The sequence below is a fragment of the Haliotis asinina genome, chromosome 13 (assembly GCF_037392515.1).
Source record: "Haliotis asinina isolate JCU_RB_2024 chromosome 13, JCU_Hal_asi_v2, whole genome shotgun sequence".
In the NCBI taxonomy this organism is placed as follows: Eukaryota; Metazoa; Mollusca; class Gastropoda; order Lepetellida; family Haliotidae; genus Haliotis; species Haliotis asinina.
The window spans coordinates 26,358,123-26,379,316 of NC_090292.1; the positions used below are offsets into that span (position 1 = coordinate 26,358,123).

The 21,194-nt window shown below is 38.7% G+C and overlaps 2 protein-coding genes across 2 annotated transcripts in view; both read right to left on the reverse strand.

Annotated features, from left to right (window-relative positions):
* Nucleotides 1-6,569, reverse strand: part of LOC137259474 (acrosomal protein SP-10-like) — a 27,041-nt gene extending 20,472 nt beyond the window's left edge. Inside the window, exon 1 of the mRNA XM_067797122.1 lies at nt 6,308-6,569. Coding sequence (XP_067653223.1) covers nt 6,308-6,569 — 262 coding nt within the window. The remainder of the gene's footprint in view (nt 1-6,307) is intronic.
* Nucleotides 1-21,194, reverse strand: part of LOC137260176 (galactoside alpha-(1,2)-fucosyltransferase 1-like) — a 57,650-nt gene that overhangs the window by 24,288 nt on the left and 12,168 nt on the right. The gene's annotated exons all lie outside the window — the stretch shown is intronic.

Sequence of the window (21,194 nt, forward strand, 5' to 3'; positions counted from 1 at the left end):
GTGCTTGGTGTTGCGAGCGCTGATCACGCCGTCGGGAGTCACAGACCACGCCGTCGGGAGTCATAGAGTAAGACCATTCGATCCTTATGGTCGGTCTTACAGTTTGCTTTTTTGTTTTTATTCAACGCCACTTTCATCAACATTTAAGCTATATAGCGGTGGTCTGTAAGTCATCGAGTCTGCACCAGATAATCCAGTGATCAACATCATGAGCATCGATTTACGGAATAAGGATTCAATGACATGAGTCAACCACGTCAGTGAGCCTGACCACCTGATCCCGTCAGTCGCTCTTGCAGTGAACATGTTCTGCCTGAATTCCCATCAGAGCATTTCTGAGACTGAATACACAATGTCTGAGCTGAGGTTATGTCCTGTGTATACCATTGATGTACACCACAGGGACTTTCTACATGAGACTTATTGAATTCACATCGTCTACAGTCTCCATTAAAAGCATTACTCATTCAAAAAAATATACTCAAGCCACTTGTCGTTCTAAATACTGTATATATTACAGGAACATTGTGTAATTTTATGCATAATTCCCAAACATTGAGGGAAAATCAATGATGTCCGATTCGTTCATAAAACTTTATAAATCCTGAAGTATGATGGCAAAATGGCACATAATTCCTTAAATATGGTAATACAAATCATACATATTTTCTTATTTTTTTCTTATACAGTATGCATAAATTGGCTTTGCCAATGGTATACTCTGAGATAGGTTGGTTTATTGTTTGTTGTTGATTTTTCGCGCACAACAACGAACTATTGTCTTGTGTTTGGAATGGTAGGGGCTTGTACATTATTGGGCCGAGCTATGTCGAGTCGCTGTCGGCAGTATTATGTGCCTTTACAAAATCATCACTTTGCTAAGCTATTAGTTTTAACCTTTTCATATAATATGTTGTCAAAATAGGGTTTCATATATTTTTGAAGTAACCACCATTGAACTAAATACATAGTGCGTTCAAATACAGACAATTTAATATTCCCAAAACACATATTCCCTTTATCACGAGATATTATTCTTGAATTCTGTCTTTTTACATTTCTCAGATACAACGCGTTTTCCCTAAATGTGCAATTCAATGCAAACACCAAACACTTGTTAAAGTATTAGTGGATAGCAACAGTCAGTATAGTTCTAACTGACTTCTAGAGTAACTAAGTATTATTTAATGACTAAGCCATCAGATCTCCTGATTTTGTGCAACAAATCAAACTGCATATAAACCGAATATCCAGGCCATCATCATCGTTTGTTTACCAACAATGTTGTTCTGATGTTAGAAATATTGGGGTACTCTTTGTCTCGACTCTCAGCCTCGATAAGCATGGCAAACGAGTTTTCAAACGGGCCTTTGTAAATATCAGGAATATTCCGCTTGATAGAAAATATATCGGCAAGGGTGTTTCTGCGATCTACCACTCAACATCTGCTTAAAGAGCACAAATACACAGTTCTGGTGACAGATGTTTCGCAATGGCTGGACCATTGCTGTGAAACAATTTGCAAGAAGAGATCAGAGCAAGTCTGACACTTGACACCTTCAAACCTAAATCTAAAGACATTTGTGCATAGTCTGGCTTAGAGGAAGGAATACAAAACAGTTTTAGAATGACTCAGCCAGCTCCCTTTCTGAGCACAAGCTACACAGACTAACCCCAGTTCCGCACAAAATATCAACCGCATGAAATTACATGCGGTCACATTCATAAGTCATCATATAAGAACAGACAGCACTAAATATAAAAAAATATGGCCAGATAAAGTACTCGTTGGATCTTCATTTAAGACAGTCAAATATCTAACACAAAATACATAATAATACTTGTCAGGGGATTCGACCTGTTCTGACTACATCACGACCAAACCCCGGGTTCAATTCCGGAACAATGCCTGAAGCCAATTTCTTGTATTCCCTGATTTGATATTGACAGAATATTGCTAAAAGTGGCGTGAAACTAAACAAAATAAAAAATAGAACTCCCACTGGAATACAAAATTTGTTCATCTATATACAGTTAATCCGTCTCGAAGGATGAATGTGTAATCTCTACGACACATGTGATATTAGCGAAGGTTTTCATTATACCTTTCTCTGCTCTTTCTTCAACCATCATCGGAAAACTTATATCCTAAACCATTTCGTTAAACTCAGCCCATATGTTGATACGGGCACCATCATACATTCCTTTATTCAAATATATGCTGAAACCAGCAATAGGAAGCCCGTATTTAATATCCAGTATTAGGGACACCAGATGGTATATATATTTGAGGATCCGATATATGTATTAATAAACATTTATAGGTAATAATGGTTTTGATGATAGTTCATGATGAATTGTTTATTTGCACATTTTAATATATAGGGCATATCTATTCCGAGTATCTCGCCCTGAGTGTAATAAACATCCCGTTCTGTGGGAGAGACAATAGATCCGCACAATAGGATATACATATGGTCAGGTGCTGGCATCGCCTGACCAGGTTGTAAGCCAGGAATTACATGTTCATGTCAGCAGAATTTCGAATGATTGTCCACCTGACCTAATCACGTGTTATGCGTTATGTTGAAATGTATAATAATTATTTTGATTCATATAAATGGTCAAGTGGAACATAAAGAAATGACTGGTCACGTGTACAGTTAGGAGTGTAGTGGTCATTTAAAAGTCGGGGTGGTGAGGTAGCCTGGTGGTTAAAGTGTCAGCTCGTCACGCCTGGGTTCCACTCCCTAAATGGGTACAATGAAGCCCATTTCTGGTGGCCTCCGTCGTGATGTTAGAACATTGCGATAAGGCTCGTAAAACCCAACTCACATCGTTCAATTAATGACGCTATTAACGGTCGCTGGGGACATAGAAGCGTACACAGTTGATATAGATTGTCAGGATTGAAGAGTCCATGATTTATTTAAATTGTCAAGCAGAATATGAACAATAGTCTCATGTTTAAAGGTATGACAGGTCGATTGTTCAGATAGAACATTATTTGTTTTCTTTCAACGGTGCTCGCAGTGTTTTTGTAGCTTTTTGACAACTGTTCGTATGTGATAAAGAATGGATCATTAAATTCTGTGACAAAGTTCGACCCAAGAGGAAATCAGCATTTCAATGTCCGATTGTGTGTTTTGGAATGAAAGTTGTTTTAGCCCACAATCGCCATTGTTCCATCTACAGAGAACAGCCAACCCTGTTAATTGGATAATCCTGCATTTAGTCTTTTTTGGGGCCATTTGCCGCATTGTCGCGAATTCTAACGCTTTTTAAAGCATTTTAGAGGTGGCGACAATGAGAAAACACTACATGTCGTGATGTCGGATTATTGCCCTTCCGTCATGTTAAAGGTGTCAAGATTTCGAAATGAATTGGGGGAGAGAGAGAAGGAATTATATAAGAGGACAGACGAGTTCCCTTGAAGCTTCAACTAATAACAATTACATTATTCAGGTGACATATGTGTTTGTTTTAAGCAGATCCACTGTTAACCATGTTGGCTGTTAATAACAGAGTCAGATTGACAATCACTTTTGAGAGACAGGAATTTTGAAAAAAATGGTTCTATCTTAAGTGAAAAAAATTGATCGTGGAATGTTTTCAACGTTACCAAAGGCTTGAAAAAGTATTTTGTTTATTTAAAAATAGCTATGTCATCTAATACAAGTGAGTTTGTCAAATCATAAAGCCTGTAACAAACTTACCGTCTCGTTCAAAGTCAAGCTAACATGTGACGACCAGACACATGTTTGGGACACTGTACGATCCGTTGTCAAGAAACCGACATCTGCAATGCTCCTGGGACAACACATTTCACTCAGTGCACACATGTTATCTATCTATATTCGTTCCACGCAGCAAAGTGATTGTCGTCAAATATATCAACAGGACATCTATGATGAGCGTGAACGTTCTATTGATCCCAGACCACCAACTACAATTAGATTCACATACAGGCGTCAGGTGATAATGGTAGGGAGTAATGGTGTGCTGAATAATGCACGTCATCAGTGATGAGGAAGACAAATAATCATTACATGTACTTTTTACGAGAGCAGGAAGATAAAGATATCATCCTTTGTCTAGCCACGAAACAGTATTCCGATAGGTTAAGATCCAAGTCGCGTCTTTATCAATCGATTCAATACATGTGAGATTAACGCTGTTCTAAAAAAATACATAGAGAAATATTTACTGACGTCATCGGCCTGTTGATGTTTGTTCGTGTCATGGTAATCACAGGGGCTCGACTTGTTTCTTTGTTGTTTAACAGAATTAGTTGAGTTGTATAACGGAGGTCTAGTAGTAATCGAGGCCAGACCAAACAACCCAGTGATTGTAACATGGTATATTTGGGGTTGCACTTTCTCAGTAAAGTACGGATTCTAGTATTTCAGCGCACAAAGTCAGCCCTCTAACCCACTCAGCCATCGCGGCTTCCAAAATGGTAATCTGGAGCGCGGAGCCAAAAACAATACTGGAATCTGTACTTCTTTGGGAAAGTGTAAACCCAAATATTACTTGTGTTACATTTGACCAATTTCTAAATATCATTGCATATTCATAACAACGGTGAGGTCATGTCTCGCAAGAACCAGGAGTGTAGGAGATCAATCCAGTAATTGACGTCATGACATCGATCTACACAACTAGGATACGATGACACTTTTAACCAAGTCAGCGGGTATGACCACCCCATCACGTTAGTCTTACGAAATTCATGTTTTAGTCAGGATACATTTCTTATCTGGATCTTACGGGTTTTCAGGGTAAGAAGATAGTTCCTCTGCAACACATACTTGTTGTAAAGAGGCCAACAAATACGACACCGGGTGTTATGTTCGGTTACTTGGCTGATTGCGTGTGCTCGCGCCATAAACAGTTGCTAGTAATCAATCACCGGATTGTTTGTTCCAGACTCGATCCGAGCCATTTATTGTTGTTACTCCAGTAAACCACCGTCGTAATACTGGAAGACGGCGAAGCATGGCGTTTAACAATAAAATATGTATTAACAATTTAATTCTGGACTCACAACAGTCGAGAAACTCTCCGCACTGTGGCCGCTCTCTCACAAAAATGATCATGCAGCTGTTATGAATATGTGCTAAGGATGATTTTTTTTTTAAAAAAAATTTTGAAAACTCAAAATTTAAATTCGCTCGCCCACCTGCATGCCCATGGGTGAACAGTGGCCCATGGGCGAGAATGTTTAATTTCGTCCAGAATTAATGTTTTCGAGGTTGTTGTTGAATGAAAGTATGTTCTTAAGTTTCATGACACAAATTGCAACTCATTTTGACTTGATTCCGCTAATTTAGTGCCATATTAAAACATCTCGTCCATGGGTGAAAAACATTTCGGCTCATGGACGAGAATATTTACTTTTACTCAAAATACATCATTTTCCATGTTTTGGAGGTTTTTAAATGAATGAAAAAAATGTTTTGAAATATCGTGACACAAATTTCAACTTAATTTTGACTTAATTCAATTAATTTAGAGTTATTTGAAAATATCGCGCTGTGGTCGAAATCATTTCAGCCCATGGGTGAGAATATTTACTTTTACAACAAATACATCTCCTTGTTTTGGAGGAAGGGGGAACATTTTTTTAAAATCTCGCCCATGGACGAAAAACATTTTGACACATGTGCAACAATAAGTACTTTTACTCTAAATACAAAATTTTGGACGTTGTGAATCAATAAGGGTATGTATATTCATAAGTATCATGAGACAACGTTCAACTGCTGTTGAATTAATTCCGCTAATTTAAAGCGATTTTGAAATATCTCGCCTATGGGGAAAAAACATTTGGCCCATGGGCAAGAAAATGTCCTTTTACTCCAAATACACCTTTTCCATGTTTTGGAGGTTGTTAATGAATGAGATACTGTTCAAAAGTATCGTGACACAAAATTCAACTCATTCTGACGTAATTTAGTTAATTTGGAACAATTTGAAAAACTGTCGCCCATAGGCGAAAAACATCTGAACACGTGAGCGATAATGTTTACGATTTTTTTCCCATGCTTTGGAGGTTGTAAACGAATGAAAGTACATTTTTGAGTATCTTGACACAAAAATCAACTCATTTTGACTTTGGCCTATTTGCGAGAATATTTATTTCTGCTAAAACTCAGTTATAAATGTTAGTCCACAATGACGAAACAGTTTGACACATTGACAAGCTGACTAGATTTCAAAATTTAGTTGTTTGGGTTTGTATAACAGCATATGTCAATGTCTATATAACTACCACCAGCCATATCCTCACCAGTCATATTCTCACCAGTCATATCCTCACCAACCATATCCTCACCAGCCATATCCTCACCAGTCATATCCTCACCAGTCATATCCTCACCTGCCATATCCTCACCAGCCATATCCTCACCAGCCATATCCTCACCATTCATATCCTCACCAGCCATATCCTCACCAGTCATATCCTCACCAGCCATATCCTCACCAGTCATATCCTCACCAGCCATATCCTCACCAGCCATATCCTCACCAGCCATATTCTCATCAGTCATATCCTCACCAGTCATATCCACAAGTGAGCCAGTCGATAACAAATAGATGTATATTATAAAACCTCTCAGTAACGGAAAGTAAAAGAATATCAGTCAGATTTAAACCCAGCATTTAATAGTTACATAAGAGCGCCTTTCGGACAATACACAGAATATAAACAAGCCATACAAAACGAGAACAGACTATAGACCGTTGGGAACTGACGGTTGATCACCATGGAGACTTACAGTACTTCGGACAATACACAAAATATAAACAAGCCATACAAAACGAGAACAGGCCATAGACCGTTGGGAACTGACGGTTGATCACCATGGAGACTTACAGTACTTTTTCTACCTGCAAGGACCCGAGATGGACTTACATGGTCCCTTCATACGTTGGCAATTGTGCACAAATTTAGCCATCACTTACAAACATAAATATCCTGCAAGTATAAGTCTGGTGTATTAACTTCAAATGTTTTGAGACATTGGTACCCTCACAAAAAGGCAATAACTACCAACAATGCCAACAAGAACCTACATGGAACCCCTGCATCAATACATTATTTAAGACTAAAGGATTTGAAAAATTAATCTAGACCAATGTTTGTACACAACTGATGAAATGTAACTGCAAGCCCAAGGTTCATAAGCACGTACAGGGCACATTTATCCTACTTCATTTAAGAATGCCCATTTCTGATTGATTCAAGTGGTCTTTCGAGGGAGAATAAATCCTTAAGTTTTACCCCGCCATGTGGGAAAAGCATGCATCCACGGCAGTCAGTGAACCGTGAAGCAGTGATTCGAATCGACTATAGTCAGTACCATGTTAATAAAATACATATGTTTGGCGTTTTAGTTTGTTTTGATGCTATATTTACATAAAGTGAGATTTAAAGGGGTACTGTTGGGGAGCAATATCCGTGGGCTGGTTGTTTTATTTTGGTATTGTTTTTCTCCCGTGAGTACCCAGCGATCTCTTCTGCGCCACCATTGCGCAATTGATAGTTTAAAGGGGCACTGATGCGGAGCGAATAATGTTTCTCACCAACGGTCTAATTACGAAACCAAGCAGCAAATTGGTCAGCACCCATTCCCTCGACACGGGGACTGGGCTCCTGTCCACATCAGCAGAATTTCTTCACCCTAAAAAGTGAGGAGGCCGGATGCCCATCACATGCCGTTACAATGTATTTAAAAATATCCATGGTATTCCTTGTCTGATTGTAACAAAATATCCCAGCAGTTTAGTTGTTCTGATGCCTAGATGGTATAGTGACTGATCCAATTTGATCCTATTTCTGTGTTTTTTACCTCGATATTTAATCACGTCATATGAAAATATGATGTCCACATACACGTAGCAAGCCATTTGTTTCATGTAAGTCCGCAGGATTGCAAAGCTTTATATTTGGATAGTTTTGAGGGTTGGCCCAGCTGTCATAGCAAACATCATACGTAAATTTTGGTAGCTACGCCCCCTGGTTTATTATCTATGATAAAAAAACACACAATTGATTTACCTGAATTCGTAATAACAACGACTTTGCCATTGGTAGAGAAATCTGTATTTTTTCTTACGTAAAAAAATGATTATAACCATTTACTCAATTACACAGCAAATGCCTATATGTATTTTTATGTAACAACGAAGTTCCGTTGGTATCCTCAAAAAAGTTTCGGCCCATAAGTGTTTTCAGGCTGCATGCGACACAGAGATTACATCTTGCTTGCTGTTACTCGCATTCACTTCATCATTCACTTGATGGTCAGTTAATGAATTTATAACGGGTATAATTAGTGGTAACACCACTAAAATTACTCGACATAGGTTCCCATTTGGCATTTCTCCTGTCTGGAGTAAATACTCAACATTATAAATTGAGGTCTGTAGTGGCAAATATATTGCATGTTATGTAATATGTGCATGTAAGTGATGCAAGAGGGTTTATCAGCTGAGTTACAAAAACAAACATCCATCAAAGGATTAACCGATAACACACTGACTGATTAATTACTTCCACAGCAGATTTGTCAAAAAGGCAGTGTTTATGAGTGTAGATTTACGTAATCTATACTGAATGCACCCTGTCGTAAAGAACGAGTGTAAAAACAACATCCTTCCTACAAAGAATTAACCGCCACTGCCTTGATTGACTGATTGTTGCTCATTATTGGCTAACTTATGGCGGACATCATATAGTTAGTTGCTAGGTGTGCTGTCCTGGGTGACCTGTGGGTTGCAAACAAACTACATACACTGGATTTGATGGAAACTGGTGCAAACTCTTGTCAGTATCAAGTCCTGCTTCGTGCTTTGACGAATGACGCAGTAGTTCACCATCTCTGCTGAGATGTGGCCACAGTGCAGAGAGTCCAGAATTAAACTGTGACGTGTTAACAACACTTTGAATTTTTATGCATCAGTGAAAAAGAAGACGTCCGATGCCATTCCCTATTTTGACTGGTAACATACGTTCCCCAGTTATAAAGTACTCATCTTATCTCATACATACAACTCGTTTTCTAATTGGCGGAGTCAATCAATGTACCCCGCGCAAAGGAGTAAACGTGACGTAAAGCCATACTCACCCATTCGCAGATCACAGTGTATACATAATAACATCCTTCTGATAGTTTAATCATGTACACATGAATGTAAAAACAACGATGACATCATTGCTGACAAGGGAAAACGATTACAAGTTCTTTATCGCTCTTTGAAATGAATCGGTTCTACAACCAAATAATACACACTATCATTAACTGAAAAGAACCTATTTGACTATCTTTTTGTCGCCTAGCGACCAGGCCGCATCCATACTAAGTACTGCTAAGCTAATCAAACCTCCAGCTGTATTGGTTACTAAAATGTTTAATAGACGTAAACGCATATTGTAGTCCTGTAACTAAATATCTTTGCTTCCTGTAAACTGTCGATACATTATTCACTATAACCTTTTTGTTGGTGCTTATAGATAGATGGTGGTAGGACAATAGATCCACAAGGATATAACTCCCTCAGACAAAACACCCCTTGGCTAAACGCCCCCAGAACAAGTCCTCAGTGGGTTGGGCAAAACGTCCTCAATGAAGATATACATGTATAACAGAATCTTTCTTGCAGCACATGAATGTATTCTCACATGAATATAACATAATATGGTATAATATAACATTAAATAAAGTATGTGATAGCACATTGATACTTGTACTACTTGTAATACAGTTTACACAAGTCTAATATTATGGCCAATGCCAGTTAGAGACTCTGGCAATGACTTGTCAGTGTTGTTGAAGTCTGAGCACAGATTTCGCAGTCTGTCTTTGTGCATGTCCCTCTTTCTTCTCACGCGCTTGGGTGCATGCGGAACCCCCAAGAAGAATAGCGTGGTCTTGCTAAAATCTTTCGATAGCTGCCCACACTGACAGATTGTCGTGGCCAACTAGTTTTTTTAAGGTGCTGTTCCAGGCTTCACATATGTTGTTTGTTCTCCAGTCATCAGTTAGTGTGGTATCAACTACGTTCCATATATCAGGACTGAAGAGCGGGGATGTGCGTCGAAAGCGAATGCTGGCAACATCGTCACCAGTAGCTGGCCTCTGGAGTCTTCAGAAGCTTCCTCACACATAATTGGCATCAAAGTAACTCGCGAGTTCATCTAAACAATCATCCGTAAATGTATAACTCCAAGTAGGAAGCCACAAAGGAAACAGTGGCGCCGTTATTCCCAGTGACCCCCAGTCTGGGCCACACATAACCAACACCTAGCAACAGTTGTATGTTATTTGGTCCTACTACTGATCTTTGTCGTCGAACTACTTCACCTATATGTCCACCTATTGGAACACTTTGATGTACTGGAGCGGCGTGAATATAAGCTTCTTGGCTTGTTCGCCTATCCAGCTGCAGATTTCAGCACATTTCGAAATAAAAATACGTTTAAACCACATACACACATGCACGTCGTCAAAGGAGCGAAATAATCTTAGGTGCGACCTAAATCCCCGTTTAATCTAACCTCATTCACACTTGACAAACCGTATCAATCGTATTAGAAAAAGTAATTAATGTCAAATTTACATGTCTTTCGTGATAAAAATCTGTCCTTGAAACACAGAATGAATTCCGAGCTGGTTTGCTTTTCAGTCACTTCCTGTCCCACGCCCAGGGATGACCTTGACATTGCTTGATGGAACAAAGGGGACAAAAAAATCTTTTTCATTCTTCGAAAATACTGTTTCTTCCACATAATACATACTAACTGAAACATAACAGTGGATATAAGAGAACCATTGCCTTTTTGAATTCTGTTTGTCAACTGCTGACTATTATTTGTGTCGAACACTCCCTGTTTACATGTCGTAACGACAACCAATTCAAACACTTTCGTCGTATGTCGTCTGTGTCTGATCATGTTGATCTTTCCTTTGTGGTTATATATGCACATGACGGGATCTGATGAATGGTTTTTATCTTATTGTGCATGGATTATTTTATATGTTGAGTCACTCGCCCACAACGCCGGGAGTGCAAAGATTTCCTGTCACCCTTGATGGTGCAGTGCATAACGGAGATATGTAGAAACAGGTAGTGATAGTGAGAAGTAAATTCTTAACGCCATTAGTAACGGATATTACTTCACATCTCACTCATGTACACTTACAGACATAGCAAACCCTTGATGGCATCAATTCCACTTGAAACTAAATTATCAATTCCGCCTCTATACGTTCTGTGAATATAAAGAACGACAGAGGATGTTTACATAAACTATAACAATTTTGCTCGTTACCCTTGTTGTGTCTTTGCTGGTCAAGTGAGAGAGTGAGTGAGTTTAGTTTTACGCCGCACTCAGCAATATTCCATCTATATAGAGGCGGTCTGTAAATAATCGAGTCTAGCTCAGACAATCCAGTGATCAACAACATGAGCATCGATCTGCGCAATTGGGAACCGATGGCATGTGTCAACCAAGTCAGCGAGCCTGACCACCCGATTACGTTAGTTGCCTCTTACGACAAGCATAGTCGCCTTTTATGGCTAGCATGGGTTGCTGGGGGCCTGTTCTACCCGGGGACCTTCACGGGTCAGAAAATTAGTGGATAATCACTAATGCCTTTGCAGTTGTATTGCCACTGTAATACTTGTGTAGTGATTTGTAACATTTTTTTAAGTTAGTTAACTGTGAATCACGTCTCATCAATGTTTTCAGATATCGTTTAAATGCAAAATTGTTATTTGCATGAAGCTGTTCGTCTTCATAAATTTTACGAATGAGAGGAGAGAAATACCTTTCAGCCAGTGTTTGATTTTCAAACACAGAAGACGTTGTTGGTGATATTTCTAAATGTCTTAACCGAAGAATGTTTTTGCAGAATATTGCAAAATAGGGTGGAAAAATTGATTAAATTTGCTGCGGAATTATTAAAAATTTGCCGCGGAATTATTAAACATTTGCCGCGGAATCCAGAGTCGACTGATAAGAGCTGCTGTAGCATTGGCCCTTGTGTTACCTGCTTTTTCGACCAGCAGGGGGCGATGTTACTCTGACCAGTAGAAAGATCGTTGTAAAGTTCAAAACTGTCCATGATGGCAGGATGACTTGATCACATTCTTCGCTGGAATAATGAATTTCCGACACAGTGGTGAGAACGTCCGTACCGGCCGCGTCATACCACAAGACGTGGAAATATAGTGCTTGTTTTCACAATGTAAAACCAGCTCAAACCTGGGCTGGTGCATACACACGCATGCACGACGTAAGAAGAACGAAATATGTTTAAGTGAAGTGTGGCTAATGCGCCAGGCTCGTGATCCAGCGAGCTTGAGGTGCTGGGGTCAAGCCCACCTGTGACCGGGTGTGAAAACCTTGGCGTCATCTATACGTGCAGACTCTTTCAGTGTTGTCACAACCCCTAGTGTACAGTACGCAACCCTGTGCACTTAAGAGAATCCCGGAGTCTGTTGTTATATGACCAGATGGTGGAGACATGAATACACTCAAAAACCTAGGTGAGGGTACAGCAACTTGCAGTAAACTTGGAAAAGTCTGTGTCCCAGTCCACCCATTCATGAATGGGTACCTGTTAAGGATGGGAAAGCTACATTAACTCGGTCTGCCCAGTAGGGTTGAGATGCATGGTCCCCAGGGAGTCGAGGTGGATAATACATTGTGCCCTTTGCGACTGACATTCAGTGATCAAAGGAGTACCAGCGCCGTTCCAGAGCAGGTGGTTTGGATATTCGTGCTATTAAATAAATAAATAAATAAATAAATAAATAAATAAATAAATAAATAAATAAATAAATAAATAAATAAATAAAATAAATAAATAAATAATCCCACCACATGGCTTTGTTGTATTTTGGGATCACGCCATGTGTCTTAACAGACTGATTCCCGGTGAGTTGTTGCATTAATTCCACCACTAAGATTCGACCCTCTAAAAGCTGGCCATAACTCGTGCGTACGACGAAGGGGCATATTTCACGAGAAAAGATCTTTCATTCACACCATTCAAACTTATTTTTGAGAACCTTCAAACATGACATACCGACTGCATTTCAACCAGGTCACCTCGTTCCAACACACCCTAGAAAGTCACCTCGTTCCAACACACCCTAGAAAGTCACCTCGTTCCAACACACCCTAGAAAAGGCTTCTTTATTATGAACGTCAAAGATTTTGTCCACACAATGCATTACATTCACAACATTGAACAGAACAGGTGTATAGCTGGTCAAAATGACTCTCAGGTCTGCTACAGAAAGAGCCTCAACATACCAGGTACCCTCCAAAAACAGCTATTGAAATCGTACTTAGGAATTTATATTTGACTCCCTGTCTATTGCTTCATATATCTGTCGATTGATACCTCTAGAAAAGACAGTGGATGAATTTTCACCTTTTCTCAGATTGTTACTATTGTTCACAATTTAATTCTGGACTGACAAAAGTCCAGAATCTCTCCGCACTGTGGCCACTCTCTCACGAGGGATTGGACAAAATAAGCATGCAGCTGTTATGAATATATGCTAAGGATGAAAAAATGAAAAAAAAAAATTTCGAAAACTCAAAATTTAAACTCCCTCGCCCATGGGCATCTATTCACTCACATCATGGCACACGTGTCTTATTTCGTTTCCTGAGGGAACTCATTTTACTTTTTTAAGAAAACCAATATCTAATCCCTTAAAACAACACCTTTGTTACTACACCGAACGATTTTGACCTTGACCTTGGCAAATGTCTAACTTACAGGACTGACTACCCGGTAGACATCACTTGTTTGATAACGAGTTTAACTACTACGCCGAAACTACTTGTCATATCTATAAAATCCATCCTTGGGTCACACTGGGTCATTAGGTGACACCAACTTTAAAATGAAAAGGTGTTCGTGAGGGTATGCGGATGAAAATGACTGACTGCGCATGACGCCAAATATTTCACATATCACGGGAAACATCGAATTGTTTTATAAGGTGTCGAGCTGACTAACTGGAATTCTTTGCGAGTTTTCTCAACTTATCCGGACCAAGCTTTTGCCTATGTGTATAAGCCTCCTTTGTCACGTGAACTTACAGTCTAAATATATTGTTGTTTATATTGGGTACACATCGCAGACCTTATATACCAGTATATGCACATGAATAATCTTGAATTTCGACCTTTTGTAAAATTCTCCTATGTGCATTAGATTAATTATCATTTCAGTGTAAACACTGAAATCGTAATACATGCATGTGTGACTGAACAATCCTTTTTACTTAAATAGGAACGTGTGCATGTTCGTGCTGTATTTCAATTTTGAAAATGTTGTTATAACATATTTTGATTTTCAAAGAATCTGGTTCATTTAGCAAGCAAAATATCGCTTTTTACCAAAACCGGATACACAAGAACGACAAATTATAGCATTGTGATGAGGGGTAGAAGGGGTTATAGGAGTCCCATTATATCAACCGAGCCAAACTCGCTGACACGGCTCCACAATATGTGGATTCGGGGGAGGGGGTGACCAAGCCAAGGAAGGCACAAGTACTCCATACTCCATCATGGTCTTCCTTTCTGCTTCATTTCAACAACTTACGTTATGGCAAATGCGCTCTTATACTTCACGTTTCCTCCTACTTATCTTATGAGAAGACACCTTTGTGTAAACAGTTATATGTTCATTGTGAAAGAGGGTAAAAGGGGAGAATGTATCTCGTGAAAATGCATTTTTGAAAGACTACATATCAACAGTTCCGACTGTCTCAACGACGTAATTTCTGAGACCACAACCACGGACCTATGCCTGACGAAGCCACGGTCAATCTTTTCGGTTCATTACCGGGAAGGCTAAAATGTGTGCGAGTATATGTATGTATGTATGTATGTATGTATGTATGTATGTATGTATGTATGTATGTATGTATGTATGTATGTATGTATGTATGTATGTATGTATGTATGTATGTATGTATGTATGTATGTATGTATGTATGTATGTATGTATGTATGTATGTGATAGAGTAGTATGTGTGAGTGTGCGTGCGTGCGTGCGTGCGTGCGTGCGTACATGGTTTTCGGGAAACGTGTGTGTTAAATATATTTTATCTATTTATGTCAAGAGAGCAAATGCTTTATGTGACTCGTAGGCCGAACGGCCGGATGCTATTTATAATTGTTTTTATTGTCACAATGTACCGATATATATAGCATGTGTCACTTTAATAAACTATTTCTCTCTCTCTCTCTCTCTCTCTCTCTCTCTCTCTCTCTCTCTCTCTCTCTCTCTCTCTTTCTTTCTCTCTCTCTCTCTCTCTCTCTCGCTAAAATCGTGACGTTTCTCGGTTCAGCCTTCGCGGTACTCCCAAGTGCAATGTTATAGCTGAAAGAACTCGGAGGCTCTGACAAATTACAACAGGATTAACGTGGATGCTCTGTAATTTGTGCACATATGAAAATGGCAAGTAAAGTAATAATAAAAAATCAGATTTTATGTACACAGATGAGACGTAAATAAACATTTCACCGATTCATCTAAAAATATGAATAAAGTTATTTACACGTCGTCATTATTCGTGATATCACATTCACTGTCTTTGAGCTTAAGAAGTTCGGACACGTGGTCTATGTAGGCGATGTTGTTGTTTACAATACTGTCCATCAGGGTTTGGAGTAGGGAATTAATGTTCAAGTAACGCCTTTTCCCGAGGAGGCTCGCGCCAATTGCTTTGCATCTGTTGTAACTTGGTCCACTAACTGAGCGTCAGCGATCACAAATATGTGCACGACAGCCCCGCTTCCGTTTGCAGCTTACCTATAATATCATGGATTAATCTTCCTCCAATGTTCTTTTTATATTCCTAATTAAATACATTGCAAATGCGAAGAGTGAGTGAGTCAGGAATATTCCAGCTTTATGGCGGCAGTCTGTAAATAATCGAGTCTGGACCAGACAATCCAGTGATCAACAACATGAGCATCGATCTGCGCAATTGGGAACCGATGACATGCGTCAACCAAGTCAGCGAGTCTGACCACCCGATCTCGTTAGTCGCCTCTTACGACAAGCTTAGTCGCCTGTTAAGGCAAACATGGGTTTCTGAAGGCCTGTTCTACCCCGGGACCTTCACGGGTTCAAATGCGAAGAAGATGATGACAATGTCTTGAAAATAGATCTCTTTACTCATGAAACTTCCTCCAATGCCTCTCAGCGAAGGTGCCACTTATATAACGTTCAAAACAAGCGAAGAAGATTATAATAATGTTTTGAAAAGATATCTCTCTACCCCCGAAATGGTTTATACTTCCCGGCACCGATCTTTAGCTTTGAAATAATAGCTTTAAAATAGATTTTAGCCTTCCGGTACGACACCATCTTTTCGACTGAAGCAAAAATAACGAACATTTATGAAAAATTAGAAAAGTAAACGCAAAATTAATCTTGAATATATTGCGTATCCCTCATTGCCTAACATAAAGATTACACATTAATAGTATTAATAGTCTATACTAATATATAGTTTAAACTAATCTCTTCAAGTAATCGTGACTGGATTGGCAAACGTTAACATGTATATATATTGTGTAACAACACTTCGTCAAACGTCAGTTATCAAAGCAGACTCTCTCAGTGGGCCCCTAACTGTAAAAAAATAATGAAATCAATAAATCAATAAATAAATCTAAACAAATGCATAAAATACTAATAACCACCAAAATATGCACGCTCCGGGTAAAAGGGTAGAGTGCAAAATTGGCAACGCCGACAATATATGCCCAGATTCCAATTCTAAAATATACAATCTGCTTAACCTTATTTTACTCGATAAATCAGAACGGTCCCAATGTTAACATTGTCATAATGTGAGTAGTTACGCAATCAAAGCTAAATATTTTACATGTTTATGTACGATTTATTTAACAAAGTCAGAGCAATCCCCGACAAACACGACAGCTTCTCCTCAATCTGTGAGTTTGTGAGAGTTGGGGTACTCCCTACAAGGCTCACTCCCATTAGTTAACAGGGTGTCCTCCCATTTTACGCATTTTTTACTCGGTAGGTACGGAAAATTAATTAGTTGATGTGGGTATGTCATGTCTGGTTGATTTCTCAGGATTAGGTGAATTGGGTATGGGAGAGTCCAGGTGATTTAGCAACCATGTTGGAGTGAAAGAATGACAGAACTCAGTGATAGATTTAATGAGTGTCTTTTTAGTGTCGTTTTATGCATTATGAAAACGGTAATGGTAAATTAACACAGAATGCCCAACACATGTCCAGCATGTCATACATGTATGCATCATAAAATGATAATTTATCAATTTTCAACTGAATGCCGATATGTATAACTGCACATTTTAGTTAAATGTTGCAAGCGTTGAGCTTGTTAGATGTTGCAAAGATTAAAAATGGAAAACGCAGAGGACACCCCCACTTGGGAACTTATCCTGCTCCTGCTCAGTGGTTACAGATATACGACCTTCTGTGTTTTCTGTTTTACTAGATTAAGGATGGTAATGTAGATGAAGGTTACGAAGGAAAATTAGCGATGAGTATATACTACGTCAACAGGCAGTTCTGCAGTCCAGCAAATTGTTTGTTGTTTTTACCTGTATGACAATTGTTATGTCTGACCAGGGAGACAATAACAAGCTGACGTTAACACATGTGATCTAGCGATAGTTTTGCGTTCTTTGACATGTTTTGGAAGGGATGGCCGTGGAGTATCATTTATTCTTTCACTCATTCACATATGTTTCTTTTATTTTTTCTTTATTTCTTTCATTCATTCACATATAGTTCTTGCTCTTAATTCTGACTATAATCCATTCATTCATTGATTGTAAAATTCCGACTGATACAGTAAACTAGCTCAGGTACTTTCAAAAGCAGTCGAAGTTGCGCTGGAAACGAACCAAGTCACTGTGTGCGTTGGACCATGACGAGGAACATGTTAATTAGTACAAATGGTAAAGAAAGCAAGCGAGTTTCTTATCCCTGTTGTAGATTATTCCTGGTCTGGCAAGGAGGAGAATACCCCATTAAACCTCGGTGGAAGAAAAGCCGTGACGGGCAAACGAGAATCACTAAAAATGGATCCCACAATATTAAAACGAAACATGCTAAACTGGGTAGTTCCACTTAAACCTACGGGGTAGGTACACTTTCCAAGCGTAAGATTTTGCCCACGATAGAATGTATTCAACTACAGAAACTTTGACAACATACCGCGTGTCACCTAGAAAGAAACATAGTTTTGGTGTTTTGGATTTCCTTTATGAGACGGTTTTACAATGCCTTTAGCTCACGACTGGTGACGTGTGACGTCCTGGACGCAATATGACAGTATTCTGGGTTCTTTCCTTAATTGCCCTTTTGGGTCTCCTTGATTAACCCGTCTTTGTTCTGATGAAGCACAGACTATGTATTTTATATTTAAGGGGATATTGGCGAATGCCAGTGGGACTGACAAGACATATTTCAATACAGTTCAAAGCTCTCACAATACTGTTTATCAATGTGTACCAGCATAGTCTTATGTCTCTGGAGTTCGGTAAATCTTGATCAGGGCTTTCACAAATAACGTCAACTTCATAGACATATCTTGAATTTTGTTATATTTATAGAATACCCAAATTCAAAAGAATCTCAAAGCGTAGTATTATAAGTGTTATTATTGTAAGTATTATGTATGTTGCTGGAAGTAAAGCTCTGCGTTCAGGACCCGTAAAGATCTGGAGTAGAATAGGCCCTCAGCAACCCATGTTTGCCATTAAAGGCGACTATGTTTGTCGTGAGAGGTAACTAACGGGATTGGGTGGTCAGACTCGCTGACTTGATTGACACTTGTCATCGGTCCTCAATTGCGCAGATCGATTCTCATACTGTTGATCACTGGATTGTCTGGTCCAGACTCGATAAACTACAAACCATATAGCTGGAATATTGCTGAGAGCGGCGTAAAACTAAACACTTTTACTAAATTAAACTGAATTATCTGTCATTATAATTTCATCTATTTTAACCATACGTTTACAAAATTTAGAAAACAAACAACTGAAAATATTTTCGTCCACGAGCAAGAATAGTCGAATTGAAACCAGAATGATTTAATTTTTTTGTCATGATACTTATAGACAAACTTTCATTCATTTACAACCTCTAAAACAATAAAAAGCTATGTATTTTAAATGTGCAAGTACATGTTCTTGTACTTGTTAAAAATAAGCGGAATTAAGTCAAAATGATTTGAATTTTGTGCCATATCCTCATTCATTTACAAAAACATGGGGAAAGACGCATTTTGAGTAAACGTAAGTAGTCTTGCATATTTTTAAAATCTGAATTAAATCAAAATGAGTTGAAGTTTGTGTCATGAAACTCATGATGGTATTTTCATTCATTTACATCTTCCAAAACATTGGAAAAGATTATTTGGAGTAAAAGGAAATATTCTCGTCCATGGACCAAAATGTTTTTCGCCCTTGGGCGAAATGTTTAATACTCGCTCTCAGTTTGCGGAATTAAGCCAAAATGAGCTGAAGTTCGTGTCATGATACTTATGATCATACTTTCAACCATTTGCAACCTGCGAAACATGGGAAATTTTGAGTAAAAGTAAATATTCTCACTCATGGGCCAAATATGTTTTGCCCATGGCCGAGATCCTTTTTTAAAATCGCACTAAATTAGCAGAGTTATGACAAAATGATCTAAATTTCGTGTCACGACACTAATAAATATACTTCCATTTATTTAAAAAGTGCAAAACATGGGAAAAAACATGTATGTAGTTTGAGTAAAACTAAATATTCTCGATCATGGGCCGAAATGTTTTTCACCCATGGGTGAGATTTTTCAATATCGCTCTAAATTAGCGGAATCAAGTCAAAATGAGTTGAAATTTGTGTCATAATACTTATGAACATTTCTTCATTCATTTACAACCTCCAAAACATTAATTCAGGACGAAATTAAACATTCTCGCCCATGGGCCACTGTTCGCCCATGGGCATGTCCATGGGCGAGCGAGTATAAATTTTGAGTTTTCGAAAATAATTTTTTTCAATTTTTCATCCTTAGCACATATAAATAACACCTGCATGATCATTTTTGTCCAATCGCTTGTAAGAGAGCGGCCACAGTGCGGAGAGTGTCTGGACTTTTATGAGTCCTGAATTAAATTGTGACGTGTTTATTTAATACGCCCTTGGAGCTATAAAACTGAAACGAATGATTTAAGTATGTATGATATTCTAGAGTAACTAGAGTTCTGTAATTAACTAGTTCAATGATTTACAGTACTCTAGTTAAAGCTATAACAGGTGTGCATGTTGTTTATAGTATGAGACAATGACCTGCATGATTGAATTAAAATGTCTGTCTGACTGTCTGTGAACTATTTAACGGCACATTCCTACAGACTCAATAATTGCAATTAGACGTGTTATTATTTCTGAAGTTGTCATATACACACGTACGTATATACAGCGTCACCATGTTCTTGCCGCCTAAGACATTTTGAACGCACTCACAGCAATGTTTAAATAAGTCCCTAAAGTGAACCTACAGATCAATTCCCATTGTTAAATATACTATTGAACAAAGCATAACTGTCGATACCGAAAACCAGTCTTTGCAGTTTCACCGAAGTTAACGTTTTCTACGCATGCGCACGACTGTAAAGGCAGCGGACTACTTTCTAATTGACAATCTGTTTCTATGTTTAAAAACCTGTTTGCAGACACAACTGTTTAACCATTTGTAATCCCTCAATTAATATCACGTAAAGTAATACATTTACAGGGCAGTGCAGAGCAAATCCTTCGGAACTCTATGCGTAGGAATCTATGTCTCACATTTTCATAGCGGATGAAAACTCTTGTTTTAGGGCCTCTTTAATGCACAGATATCGGGAGACGTGCCTTGCCAAAATGCATTGAACTGTACCAATGATATACCCTTAGATTCATTTATCATTCTAAGCATACATTTAGATAAACAAATAAATATTTTGGAGACCGTTTCCTCTGAACCTGTTTTGCGACAATTTTTAAGTAGCTGAACCAATTTTGCAATTTGGTAGGTAGCAAAAACGACGCCCCACTATGATCCCCGGACCCTCCTCCATATCCGACACACTGCCTCTCTCAC